Here is a 14,778-nt window from a genome sequence, read left to right on the forward strand (position 1 = left end):
CCTCCTCCTCTCTCACGCTGTTTCCTGCACTCCTCCTCCTCCTCTCTCACGCTGTTTCCTGCACTCCTCCTCCTCCTCCTCCTCCTCCTCCTCCCTCACGCTGTTTCCTGCACTCCTCCTCCTCCTCTCTCACGCCGTTTCCTGCACTCCTCCTTCTCCTCCCTCACGCTGTTTCCTGCACTCCTCCTCCTCCTCTCTCACGCTGTTTCCTGCACTCCTTCTCCTCCTCCTCCTCCTCTCTCACGCTGTTTCCTGCACTCCTCCTCCTCCTCTCTCACGCTGTTTCCTGCACTCCTCCTCCTCTTTCTCATCCTACTAACACACGCTGCTTCCTGCACTCATCCTCCTCTTTCTCATCCTACTAACACACGCTGCTTCCTGCACTCATCCTCCTCTTTCTCATCTTACTAACACACGCTGCTTCCTGCACTCATCCTCCTCTTTCTCATCCTACTAACACACGCTGCTTCCTGCACTCATCCTCCTCTTTCTCATCCTACTAACACGCTGCTTCCTGCACTCATCCTCCTCTTTCTCATCCTACTAGCACACGCTGCTTCCTGCACTCATCCTCCTCTTTCTCATCCTACTAACACGCGCTGCTTCCTGCACTCATCCTCCTCTTTCTCATCCTACTAGCACACGCTGCTTCCTGCACTCATCCTTTTCTTTTTCATCCTACTAACACGCGCTGCTTCCTGCACTCATCCTCCTCTTTCTCATCCTACTAGCACACGCTGCTTCCTGCACTCATCCTTTTCTTTTTCATCCTACTAACACGCGCTGCTTCCTGCACTCATCCTCCTCTTTCTCATCCTACTAACACACGCTGCTTCCTGCACTCATCCTCCTCTTTCTCATCCTACTAGCACACGCTGCTTCCTGCACTCATCCTTTTCTTTTTCATCCTACTAACACGCGCTGCTTCCTGCACTCATCCTCCTCTTTCTCATCCTACTAGCACACGCTGCTTCCTGCACTCATCCTTTTCTTTTTCATCCTACTAACACGCGCTGCTTCCTGCACTCATCCTCCTCTTTCTCATCCTACTAACACACGCTGCTTCCTGCACTCATCCTCCTCTTTCTCATCCTACTAACACGCGCTGCTTCCTGCACTCATCCTCCTCTCTCATCCTACTAACACACGCTGCTTCCTGCACTCATCCTCCTCTTTCTCATCCTACTAACACGCGCTGCTTCCTGCACTCATCCTCCTCTTTCTCATCCTACTAACACACGCTGCTTCCTGCACTCATCCTCCTCTTTCTCATCCTACTAACACACGCTGCTTCCTGCACTCATCCTCCTCTTTCTCATCCTACTAACACACGCTGCTTCCTGCACTCATCCTCCTCTTTCTCATCCTACTAACACACGCTGCTTCCTGCACTCATCCTCCTCTCTCATCCTACTAACACACGCTGCTTCCTGCACTCATCCTCCTCTTTCTCATCCTACTAACACGCTGCTTCCTGCACTCATCCTCCTCTTTCTCATCCTACTAACACACGCTGCTTCCTGCACTCATCCTCCTCTTTCTCATCCTACTAACACACGCTGCTTCCTGCACTCATCCTCCTCTTTCTCATCCTACTAACACACGCTGCTTCCTGCACTCATCCTCCTCTCTCATCCTACTAACACACGCTGCTTCCTGCACTCATCCTCCTCTTTCTCATCCTACTAACACGCTGCTTCCTGCACTCATCCTCCTCTTTCTCATCCTACTAACACGCGCTGCTTCCTGCACTCATCCTCCTCTCTCATCCTACTAACACACGCTGCTTCCTGCACTCATCCTCCTCTCTCATCCTACTAGCACACGCTGCTTCCTGCACTCATCCTCCTCTCTCATCCTACTAGCACACGCTGCTTCCTGCACTCATCCTCCTCTCTCATCCTACTAGCACACGCTGCTTCCTGCACTCATCCTCCTCTTTCTCATCCTACTAACACACGCTGCTTCCTGCACTCATCCTCCTCTCTCATCCTACTAGCACACGCTGCTTCCTGCACTCATCCTCCTCTTTCTCATCCTACTAACACGCTGCTTCCTGCACTCCTCCTCCTCTCTCTCTCACGCTGCTTCCTGCACTCCTCCTCCTCTCTCTCTCTCACGCTGCTTCCTGCACCACTCCACCTCCTCACACTACCTGTTTCCTGCAGTCGTGGTAGCTTTTCCTGTCCATTCTCATTATTACCTTTCGTGTCTATTCTGGTCATTCTGACATTGGCGCGGTTTCCTGTTCTCACACCACCTGTTGTATTCTCTTTGCAGTCTGCCTTGTCTTACTCCCACCCCTCGCGCTCTGCCTCACCAGGAGGATACCCCCACGGGACTCCCCCTCAGCAGGCTCATATGGTAAGCTGCCTTATCCTGCAATGCACTAAATGCTGCATTTTATATTTAAATAATTTTTATACAGATTTGTGATTATTTTCATTTGACTTTTTTGTTTTCTCAGTCCGGATTCCAGGCATCCCCCCAGCAAACGCCTCGGCTTCCCTTCATGCAGCATGGACAGAACCAGCGATTCTACCACAAATAGTCACCAAGACATAACGCCCTACGTCGCTGTGACTGTGCAACCCCCATCCTCATGTTACCCTCACAACACGTCCGTGTACCCCCCCCCATGTTACCCTCACAACACGTCCGTGTACCCACCCTCATTTTAACATATCAACACACACTTCTCCCTAGTTTCATTTTAATATCACGCAGACACTTCACCCCACCCTTATTTTAACATAACATAGGCTTTTTACCCCACCCTCATTTTAACATAACATAGGCTTTTTACCCCCACCCTCATTTTAACGTAACGCGGACCCTTCACCCTCATTTTAACATAGCGCTGACCTTTCACCCCCACCCTCATTTTAACATAACATAGGCCCTTTACCCCCACCCTCATTTTAACATAACGCAGACCCTTCACCCTTATTTTAACATAACGCTGACCCTTCACACCCCATCTTTAGTTACTCTTACAATGCAGGCCCTTTTTACCCCAACATCTTCATTTTAACCTGACAACTAAAAACCCTTCTACCTACCTACTCACTGTAACCTGACAGCGCAGACCCTTCCCCATCCTCACTGTAACCTGACAGCGCAGACCCTTCCCCCATCCTCACTGTAACCTGACAGTGCAGACCCTTCCCCCATCCTCACTGTAACCTGACAGCGCAGACCCTTCCCCCATCCTCACTGTAACCTGACAGCGCAGACACTTCCCCCATCCTCACTGTAACCTGACAGCGCAGACACTTCCCCCATCCTCACCGTAACCTGACAGCGCAGACCCTTCCCCCATCCTCACTGTAACCTGACAGCGCAGACCCTTCCCCCATCCTCACTGTAACCTGACAGCGCAGACCCTTCCCCCATCCTCACTGTAACCTGACAGCGCAGACCCTTCCCCGTCCTGACTGTAACCTGACAGCGCAGACCCTTCCCCGTCCTGACTGTAACCTGACAGCGCAGACCCTTCCCCGTCCTGACTGTAACCTGACAGCGCAGACCCTTCCCCGTCCTGACTGTAACCTGACAGCGCAGACCCTTCCCCGTCCTGACTGTAACCTGACAGCGCAGACCCTTCCCCCGTCCTCACTGTAACCTGACAGCGCAGACCCTTCCCCCGTCCTCACTGTAACCTGACAGCGCAGACCCTTCCCCCGTCCTCACTGTAACCTGACAGCGCAGACCCTTCCCCCGTCCTCACTGTAACCTGACAGCGCAGACCCTTCCCCCGTCCTCACTGTAACCTGACAGCGCAGACCCTTCCCCCATCCTCACTGTAACCTGACAGCGCAGACCCTTCCCCCATCCTCACTGTAACCTGACAGCGCAGACCCTTCCCCCATCCTCACTGTAACCTGACAGCGCAGACCCTTCCCCCATCCTCACTGTAACCTGACAGCGCAGACCCTTCCCCCATCCTCACTGTAACCTGACAGCGCAGACCCTTCCCCGTCCTCACTGTAACCTGACAGCGCAGACCCTTCCCCGTCCTCACTGTAACCTGACAGCGCAGACCCTTCCCCGTCCTCACTGTAACCTGGCAACACCCACCCATCTCCCCACCCTCGTACTAACCTCATTCATCGCAGTTCATCCTCTCCTGTAAATAGTGACGTGTGCTGGGAAGGATCCGTGTTTCGGATACATTATACGTACCGGGAATATGTTTCTTGCCACTTCTGCAGCATCGTGAAAGCAATTTGTGACTTCTCGCTGTTAACAGTAAAACTTACGTCTCACAAAAACATTTTCATTGTTTTATTTGTATTAATCCCAAGTCCTATAGATCCAACTATCTGTTATATCTGAAGCGGGCACCCTGGATGAGGGAGCTGATGTTCTCGCACACGCCTGAAGTACGAGGAGCGTCACATTCTCGCCAGGTCTGGGGACACTCAGCCGGCCCCTCGTAGATGGGCTACTTTGTAACAATAACTATTGTATGATCTAGAACCAATGGGGACACCTCAGTGAATTTAGAGAACAATGTTCCTGGAAGAGAACAGCAGTGGCTTCAATCACATTGTTACTGGGGGCACCACAGCACCACTTACCTGTATGCTGTCACAACTGAGGGCTGAGGCTGACCTGGGGAGCCTCTGTTGTAGGGGCTGGAGTGTAAGTGAACCGTGAAGGTAGAATAGGGTTCCTAGACATACAGGAGATCTAGTTCTAACTGCCCGAAGGCGTGCCCACGACAACGGAATTATAAAAATGAAAGTCAGTTTATTGAACACACAGTTTAGACACTTTGGTTATGTAATGACTTCAACAGTAGATGTGCAGAGATATATACAGTACAGTTCCCAGGAACGCAGGGGTGATACGTGCTGTGGCTTTGCAGAACAAGATGTTGAAGTCCTTGCCAAATCCGGAGCTGGAAAGTCCGTATGCCACAGCTAACCGCTGAGGTAAGGGACGAGCTGGTACTGCCCAGCAGATGATACACAGAGGCTGGGGTAAACACAGGAGCACAGAGTTGAGGTGGTACTTGGCAGTACTGCAGAGAATAGCGGATGGAACCGGTGTGAACAAAGGGTGTACTGAACTCACCGCTGAAGTTTAGAGTCCGAAGGTGAGCATCGATGGGAACTGTGGTTCGATGTTGTGTGGTCAGATATGCAGAGCGAAATAGGGATACCGCTGGAGATGGAGAGTGGAACTGGAGATTATGTGAAGCACTGCTGTAGACTGATGGTGACACAGAGCACTGCTGGAAGCGATGTGGATGAAACGCTGGAAGACAATGTCAGGATCGTAGCAGATAATCGGGAAGCAGAGCTGGAACACTGCAGGAGTCAGGCTGCACCGCAGGATGGTAACTGGTGCCGGTCTCTTAGTGGAGCTGGAAGAACAAGCCGTAGATTCCACAAACAGGAGACATGTGTACAAGGATTGACAACCAAAGCACTGACTATTAGGCAGCCTTAATGCAGGATATTTATACCAGCTGGGAAGCAGGTATTGGCTGGGTAATCGGGCAGAGTCCAGAGTCCAGCTGCTGGGTAATCGGGCAGAGTCCAGCTGCTGGGTAATCGGGCAGAGTCCAGCTGCTGGGTAATCGGGCAGAGTCCAGCTGCTGGGTAATCGGGCAGAGTCCAGCTGCTGGGTAATCGGGCAGAGTCCAGCTGCTGGGTAATCGGGCAGAGTCCAGCTGCTGGGTAATCGGGCAGAGTGCAGCTGCTGGGTAATCGGGCAGAGTGCAGCTGCTGGGTAATCGGGCAGAGTGCAGCTGATAGGCTGTAAAGCAACATGTGATGAATCCAGACATGGCTGCGCCCATGTTTGAATCTGGAGGGAAAGTCTGTTTGAACTTTAGCATGTGAGAGACTGAGGCCATGTTACACAGCGTGCGGCACGCAGCCAGCGCAGGTGGAATCCAGGCTTGGAGCGCTGGGCCAGTCTCAGGAGACACTTGGAAGGTAAGAAATGGATTTGAATTACCCGGATCGTGACATATGCTGCACGTCAGAGTGCCCATATCTGTTATTGGTGGGCATCTACAGACGACTACTACAATGTATACATATATGGGCAATGTGTAATATGCAGCTGAGAGCTTAGAAGACCTGCGTGTTAACCACCTAAGTGACGATTTCTCTTACGTCCTAGAGGATGCTGGGGTCCACATTAGTACCATGGGGTATAGACGGGTCCACCAGGAGCCATTGACACTTTAATTAATAGTGTGGGCTGGCTCCTCCCTCTATGCCCCTCCTACCAGACTCCGTTTAGAAACTGTGCCCGGAGGAGCCGGTCACAGCTAGGGGAGCTCTACAGAGCTTCTCTAGTAAAAGGTTTTCTCTGACGTCCTAGTGGATGCTGGGAACTCCGTAAGGACCATGGGGAATAGCGGCTCCGCAGGAGACTGGGCACAAAAAGAAAGCTTTAGGACTACCTGGTGTGCACTGGCTCCTCCCCCAATGACCCTCCTCCAAGCCTCAGTTAGATTTTTGTGCCCGACCGAGCTGGGTGCAATCTAGGTGGCTCTCCTGAGCTTCTTAGATAAAAGTTAGTTTTAGGTTTTTTATTTTCAGTGAGACCTGCTGGCAACAGGCTCACTGCATCGAGGGACTAAGGGGAGAAGAAGCGAACCTGCCTGCTTGCAGCCAGCTTGGGCTTCTTAGGCTACTGGACACCATTAGCTCCAGAGGGATCGAACACAGGCCCAGCCTCGGAGTCCGGTCCCAGAGCCGCGCCGCCGGCCCCCTTACAGAGCCAGAAGCAAGAAGAGGTCCGGAAAATCGGCGGCAGAAGACATCCGTCTTCATCAAGGTAGCGCACAGCACTGCAGCTGTGCGCCATTGCTCCTCAGCACACTTCACACTGCGGTCACTGATGGGTGCAGGGCGCTGGGGGGGGGGGGGGGCGCCCTGAGCAGCAATATTAACACCTTGGCTGGCAAAAATACATCACATATAACCCCCAGGGCTATATGGATGTACATTACCCCTTGCCAGAATCCGTAAAAATGCGGGAGAAAAGTCCGCGAAAAAGGGGCGGAGCTATCTCCTCAGCACACTGGCGCCATTTTTCCCTCACAGCTCCGTTGGAGGGAAGCTCCCTGGCTCTCCCCTGCAGTTAATACACTACAGAAAGGGTTAAAAAGAGAGGGGGGGCACAATTTAGGCGCAGTATACATATATATATGCAGCTATAAGGGAAAACACTTTTTATAGGTGCTATCCCTGTGATATATATATAGCGCCCTGGTGTGTGCTGGCATACTCTCCCTCTGTCTCCCCAAAGGGCTTTGTGGGGTCCTGTCCTCTATCAGAGCATTCTCTGTGTGTCGGTACGGCTGTGTCGACCGGTATGTGGAGGATAATGAGGTGGAGGCGGAGCGAATGCCTGTAAATATGTTGTCACCCCCTGCGGGGTCGACACCGGTGTGGTTGAACTTATGGAAAGATTACGTGAAAGTGTCAACTCCTTACATAAAAGGTCGACGACACAGAACAGCCGGCTACTCAGCTTGTGCCTGTTCCAGCGTTTCAAATGTCATGGGGGGCTTTAAAATCGCCCGCTACCTCAGATAACAGACACAGATGTCGACACGGATACTGACTCCAGTGTCGACGTCGATGAGACTGGTGTACCCTCCAAATAGGTCCACCCGTTACAGGATTGAGGCAATGAAAAATGTATTACACATTTATGATTATACCCCAGGTACCACATAAAAGGGTATTATGTTTGGTGAGAGAAACTATTAGTAGTTTTTCCTGCATCTGAGAAATTAAATGAGGTGTGTGAGGAAGCGTGGTCTTCCCCCGGTAAGAAATTGATAATTTCTAAAACGGTTATTGGCAGCGTACCCTTTCCCGCCAGAGGATAGGTCACGCGGGGAAACACCCCATAGGGTAGATACAGCGCTCACACGCTTATCAGAAAAGGTGGCACTACCGTCTCTGGATACGGCCGCCCTGAAGGAACCTGCTGATAAAAAGCAGGGGGTTACCCTATAAGATATAGTCACACACTAGGGCATTATATTGCGACCAGCCGTTGCTTCGGCATGGATGTGCAGTGCTCCCGCTGCGTGGTCAGATTCCCTGTCGGAAAATAACTATGGATAGGGACAATATTTTGCTGAAAATAGAGCATATAAAAGACGTGGTCTTATACATACGTGATGCACAGAGGGATATTTGCCGGCTGGCATCAAAAATAAGCGCTAGGTCCATTGCCGCCAGACGGGGGTTATGGACTTGGCAATGGTCAGGCGATGCCGACTCGAATCGGCACATGGAAGTTGCCCTATAAGAGGGTAAAACTGTTTGGGGTTGGTTTTTCAGACCTCGTTTCCACAGCTACTGTTGGGAAATCGATTTTTTTGCCACAGGCTACCCCACAACAAAAGAAAGCACCGTATCATCAAGTACAGTCCTTTCGGCCCCAGAAAAGCAAGAGGGCTAGAGGCTCATCCTTTCTGCCGAGAGGCAAAGGTAGAGGAAAAAGCTGCAACACACAGCTAGTTCCCAAGAGCAGAAATCCTCCCTGCGTCCGGTAGGTCCACAGCATGGTGCGGGGGCTGCTCAGGCGGACCCGGGTAGGGTGGGGGCCCGTCTCAGAAATTTCAGCGGACAGTGGGCTCTCTCACATGGATCCCTGGGTCCTTCAAGTAGTATCTCAGGGGTACAGGCTGGAGTTCGAGACGTTCTTCCCCCCGCCGTTTCCTAAAATCTGCCTTACCGGCACCTCCCTCTGCCAGGGAGACGGTGTTGGTGGATATTCAACACTATAATCACAAGAAGTGATTGTCAAGGTGCCCCTCCTTCAGCAAGGAAGGGGTTACTATTCCACAGTGGTTGTGGTACCGAAACGTTTCGGTGAGACCCATCTTGAAATTAAAATACTTGAACTTTTATATCAGAAGATTCAAGTTCAAGATGGAATCGCTCAGGGCGGATATTACGAGCCTGGACGAGGGGGATTACAGGGTCTCCCTGGACATCAAGGATGCGTACCTGCATGTCCCCATTTACCCTCCTCACCAGGAGTACCTCAGATATGTGGTACAGGACTGTCACTATCAGTTCCAGACGCGGCCGGTGGAGTTGTCCACGGCACTGAAGGTCTTTACCTAGGTAATGGCAGAAGTGATGATACTCCTTCGCAAGAAGGAAGTTTTTATTATCCCGTACTTGGACGATCTCCTGATAAAGGCGAGGTCCAAAGAACAGTTGGTAGTGGGGGTAGCACTCTCTCGGGAAGTGCTACAACAGCACGACTGGATTCTCAATATTCCAAAGTCACAGCTGGTCCCGACGACACGTCTTCTGTTCCTGGGAATGTTTCTGAACGCAGACCAGAAAAGAGTGTTTCTTCCAGTGGAAAAAGCCGAGGAGTTGTCATCTCTAGTCAGAGACATCCTATAACCAGGACAGGTGTCGGTACATCAATGCACACGAGTCCTGGGAAAAATGGTAGCTTCGTACGAAGCATAATTCCATTCGGAAGACTCCACGCAAGGACGTTCCAGTGGGACTAATGGTCCGGGTCCCATCTACAGATACAACAGCGGATAACCCTGTCGGCAAGAAACAGGGTGTCGCTGCTGTGGTGGCTGCAGAGGGCTTATCTACTAGAGGGCCGCAGATTCGGAATACAGGACTGGGTCCTGGTGACCACGGATGCCAGCCTTCGGGGTTGGGGTGCAGTCACACAGGGAAGAAATTTCCAAGGAGATTTCGCTTCACATAAATATTCTGCAGCGAAGGGCCATTTACAATGCCCTAAGCCAAGCAAGGCCCCTGCTTCAGAACCAGCCGGTACTGATCCAATCAGACGACATCACGGCAGTCGCCCATGTAAACAGACAGGGCGGCACAAGAAGCAGGATGGCGATGGCAGAAGCCACAAGGATTCTCCGATGGGCGACCTACACCCAGGAGAATGGGGACTTCATTCAGAAGTTTTCCAAATGCGGGTAAACCGTTGGGAATGACCACGGGTGGACATGATGGCGTCCCGCCTCAACAAGAAGTTGAAAAGATATTGCGCCAGGTCAAGGGACCCTCAGGCGATCGCTGGGGACGCTCTAGTGACACCGTGGGTGTACCAGTCGGTTTATGTGTCTCCTCCTCTACCTCTCATAACCAAGGTACTGAGAATAATAAGAAGGCGAGGAGTGAAAACCATACTCGGGGTTCCGGATTGGCCATGAAGAGCTTGGTACCCGGAGCTTCAAGAGATGCTGGCAGAGGACCCTTGGCCTCTGCCGCTTAGACAAGACCTGCTGCAGCAGGGACCCTGTCAGTTCTAAGACTTACCGCGGCTGCGTTTGACGGTATGGCGGTAGAACACCGGATCCTAAAGGAAAAGGGTATTCCGAAGGAAGTCATCCCTACCCTGATCATAGCCAGGAAGGATGTCACCGCAAGACATTATCGCCGCGTTTGGCGAAAATTTATTGCTTGGTGGGAGGCCATGAAGGCCCCGACGGAGGAATTTCAACTATGTCGATTCCTGCAAGCAGGGGTGACGTTTTGGCCTCAAATTGGGGTCCATCAAGGTCCAGATTTCGGCTGTCGATTTTCTTCCAGAAAGAACTGGCTTCACTGCCTGAAGTTCAGACTTTGGTTAAAGGAGTACTACATATTCAGCCTCCTTTTGTGCCTCCTGTGGCACTTTTTGGATCTCAACGTGGTGTTGGATTTCCTAAAGTCGCATTGGTTGAGCCACTTAAAACCATGGAGCTAAAATATCTCACGTGGAAAGTGGTCATGCTGTTGGCCTTGGCCTTGGCCAGGTGTGTGTCAGAATTGGCGGCTTTGTCATGTAAAAGCCCTTATCTGATTTTCTATATGGATAGGGCAGAGTTGAGGACTCGTCCTCAGTTTTCTCCCAAAGGTGGTCTCAGGTTTTCACTTGAATCAGCCTATTGTGGTGCCTGCGGCTACTAGGGACTTGGAGGATTCCAAGTTGCTGGACGTAGTCAGGGCCCTGAAAATTTTATTTTTCCAGGACGGCTGGAGTCAGGAAAACTGACTCGCTGTTTATCCTGATGGCACCCAACAAGCTGGGTGCTCCTGCTTCTAAGCAGACTATTGCGCGCTGGATTTGTAGCACTATTCAGCTGGCGCATTCTGCGGTAGGATGACCGCAGCCTAAATCAATAAAAGCCCATTCCACAAGGAAGGTGGGCTCATCTTGGGCGGCTGCCCGAGGGGTCTCGGCTTTACAACTTTGCCGAGCAGCTACTTGGTCAGGGGCAAACACGTTTGCAAAATTCTATGAATTTGATACCCTGGCTGAGGAGGACCGGGAGTTCTCTCATTCGGTGCTGCAGAGTCATCCGCACTCTCCCACCCGTTTGGGAGCTTTGGTATAATCCCCATGGTCCTTACGGAGTTCCCAGCATCCACTAGGACGTCAGAGAAAATAAGAATTTACTTACCGATAATTCTATTTCTCGTAGTCCGTAGTGGATGCTGGGAGCCCGTCCCAAGTGCGGATTGTCTGCAATACTTGTACATAGTTATTGTTAACTAATCGGGTTCTTGTTGTGAGCCATCTATTCAGAGGCTCCGCTGTTATCATGCTGGTAATTGGGTTTCATATCACAAGTTGTACGGTGTGATTGGTGTGGCTGGTATGAGTCTTACCCGGGATTCAAAATCCTTCCTTATTGTGTACGCTCGTCCGGGCACAGTATCCTAACTGAGGCTTGGAGGAGGGGCATAGGGGGAGGAGCCAGTGCACACCAGGTAGTCCTAAAACTTTCTTTTTGTGCCCAGTCTCCTGCGGAGCCGCTATTCCCCATGGTCCTTACGGAGTTCCCAGCATCCACTACGGACTACGAGAAATAGAATTATCGGTAAGTAAATTCTTATTTTTTTTAGAGTTTGTTATTTTACAGGAGACTGTTGGCAACAGCCTCCCTGCATCGAGGGACTGAGGGGGGGAGCAGTGTCCGTCCTGCGGGGTTTTGTGCCACTGTCTCCGCTGACTGGACATTGAGCTCCAGAGGGGTCGGATCGTTCCCCGCCACAGGGGATCGCTCACCCCGGCAGCCAGCCGCCACCCCCTCAATGAGCTGAAGTGTGACGAGTTAGTCACTGTCCCCCTTACAAGGGTGGGGTCAGTGTGAAGAAGGCGGCTTAAGGGTAGGAGCGCGGTATTAACTGCGCTCCTGGATGGCTCAGCGATGCGGCGCTGTGAGGGGCGCCCTGAGCCAGCACCTGACCACATCAAGTCTGTCGGGTTCTGTGGATCCAAGCCAGCATGAAATCCTCCAGCCAGTATAATCTAAGAGTGGGAAGACTGCGCCATTGAAGGGGCGGAGCTTCTCAGAGCGGACCCAGCAGCGTTCAGCGCCATTTTCCTGCCTGCAATCACTACCAGTGGATGTCCAGGTCCCTCCAGAGCACCTCCAGCTATCTGTACGGTACCAGGGGGATGTAGAAGGGAGGGGAGGCTGTATATAGACTGTCACCTATTAAGGGGCACAGTCAGCGCTGGTTGGGGGTCTCCCTATACCTGTAATAGCGCTGTGTGTGGAATAGCTCCAATCTCTTGTGTCTCTCTGCCATTCTTGGGGGTGAAACTCTGTCTGCCCTGTACCCTGTGTGTTTGTGGGATGTTTGGTGTGTGTGTGACAACATGTCTAGGGCCACTGTTTCATATGCAGCAGAGGATTTATCTTCCCAGGAAGACTCCATACCATGTAATCAGGATTGCACTGTTGTAGCACAGATCCCTGCTAGAGAGCCAGAATGGTTAGTCTCTCTGAGGAGGACTATTTCTCAGATTTGTGATAGAGTTGCTAGGACTGAGCATGCCACTCAGATCCTACAATCCTCTATGGCTGTGTGGTCGGATACTGCTTCCTCTGGGTCCCCTGCGGTACATTCTCAAAAACGTGCACCTGCTTTGCTGACGCAGGATGACACGGACACCAACTCTGACGCTGCAGACGGTGACGGAGATGTGTCGAGGGGGACAGCATCACTTGCTAAGGGGGTGCAGTTGATGATTAAAGCTGTACAGGATGTTTTACATATTTCTGACACGGCTCCGGAACAGGTGGAGGAGGCCTTCTTTACAGATAATAAGAAGCCCCCCTCACCTTCCCGGCATCCAAAGAATTCAACTCTTATCTTTGAAAAAGCCTGGGTAACTCCGGAAAATAAATTTCTCTGACGTCCTAGTGGATGCTGGGAACTCCGTAAGGACCATGGGGAATAGCGGCTCCGCAGGAGACTGGGCACAAAAGTAAAGCTTTAGGACTACCTGGTGTGCACTGGCTCCTCCCCCTATGACCCTCCTCCAAGCCACAGTTAGATTTTTGTGCCCGGCCGAGAAGGGTGCACACTAGGGGCTCTCCTGAGCTTCTTAGTGAAAGTTTAGTTTTAGGTTTTTTATTTTCAGTGAGACCTGCTGGCAACAGGCTCACTGCATCGAGGGACTAAGGGGAGAAGAAGCGAACTCACCTGCGTGCAGAGTGGATTGGGCTTCTTAGGCTACTGGACACCATTAGCTCCAGAGGGACCGAACACAGGCCCAGCCTCGGAGTCCGGTCCCAGAGCCGCGCCGCCGGCCCCCTTACAGAGCCAGAAGCAAGAAGAGGTCCGGAAAAATCGGCGGCAGAAGACATCAGTCTTCAACAAGGTAGCGCACAGCACTGCAGCTGTGCGCCATTGCTCCTCAGGCACACTTCACACTCCGGTCACTGAGGGTGCAGGGCGCTAGGGGGGGGGCGCCCTGAGCAGCAATGTAAACACCTTGGCTGGCATAAATACACCACATATAACCCCCAGGGCTATATGGATGTATTTTAACCCCTGCCAGAACTCACCAAAAAGCGGGAGAAAAGGCCGCCGAGAAGGGGGCGGAGCCTATCTCCTCAGCACACGGGCGCCATTTTCCATCACAGCTCTGCTGGAAGGACGTCTCCCTGACTCTCCCCTGCAGTCCTGCACTACAGAAAAGGGTTTAAAAGAGAGGGGGGCACTAATTTGGCGCAGTTTTGATACTAACAGCAGCTATAAAGGGAAAAGCACATTTTATAGTGGTATTTCTGTCTATATATAGCGCTCTGGTGTGTGCTGGCATACTCTCCCTCTGTCTCCCCAAAGGGCTAGTGGGGTCCTGTCCTCTATCAGAGCATTCCCTGTGTGTGCGGTGTGTCGGTACGATTGTGTCGACATGTTTGAGGAGGAAAATGAGATGGAGGCGGGGCAATTGCCTATTATAGAGTTGTCACCCCCTAGGGAGTCGACACCTGAGTGGATGAGCTTATGGAAGGAATTGCGTGACAGTGTCAGCTCTTTACGACAGACAGTTGACGACATGAGACAGCCGGCTACTCAGCTTGTGCCTGTCCAGGGGTCTCAAACGCCATCAGGGGCTTTAAAACGCCTGTTACCTCAAATGGCAGACACAGACACGGATACTGACTCCAGTGTCGATGATGAGGAGACAAACGTGACTTCCACTAGGGCCACACGTTACATGATTGAAGCAATGAAAAATGTATTGCATATCTCTGATAATACAAGTACCACTAAGAAGGGTATTATGTTTGGTGAGAAAAAACTGCCTGTAGTTTTTCCTGTATCCGAGGAATTAAATGAAGTGTGTGATGAGGCGTGGGTTTCCCCCGATAAAAAACTGATAATTCCTAAAAGGTTATTGGCATTGTACCCTTTCCCGCCAGAGGATAGGGCACGTTGGGAAACACCCCCTAGGGTGGATAAAGCGCTCACACGCTTGTCTAAACAGGTGGCACTACCCTCTCCTGAT

General features: G+C 51.6%; 1 protein-coding gene across 4 annotated transcripts in view; it reads left to right on the forward strand.

Annotated features, from left to right (window-relative positions):
• GPS2 (G protein pathway suppressor 2) overlaps positions 1-4,274 on the forward strand; it is a 76,237-nt gene extending 71,963 nt beyond the window's left edge. For all 4 annotated transcript variants that reach the window (XM_063950427.1, XM_063950428.1, XM_063950425.1 and 1 more), the window contains 2 exons: positions 2,281-2,364; positions 2,468-4,274. In XM_063950427.1, the coding sequence (XP_063806497.1) occupies positions 2,281-2,364; positions 2,468-2,551 (168 nt within the window). In that variant the 3' untranslated portion in view covers positions 2,552-4,274. The remainder of the gene's footprint in view (positions 1-2,280; positions 2,365-2,467) is intronic.
• The last annotated feature ends 10,504 nt before the right edge of the window (positions 4,275-14,778 follow it).

The sequence above is a fragment of the Pseudophryne corroboree genome, assembly GCF_028390025.1.
Source record: "Pseudophryne corroboree isolate aPseCor3 chromosome 6 unlocalized genomic scaffold, aPseCor3.hap2 SUPER_6_unloc_3, whole genome shotgun sequence".
NCBI lineage: Eukaryota > Metazoa > Chordata > Amphibia > Anura > Myobatrachidae > Pseudophryne > Pseudophryne corroboree.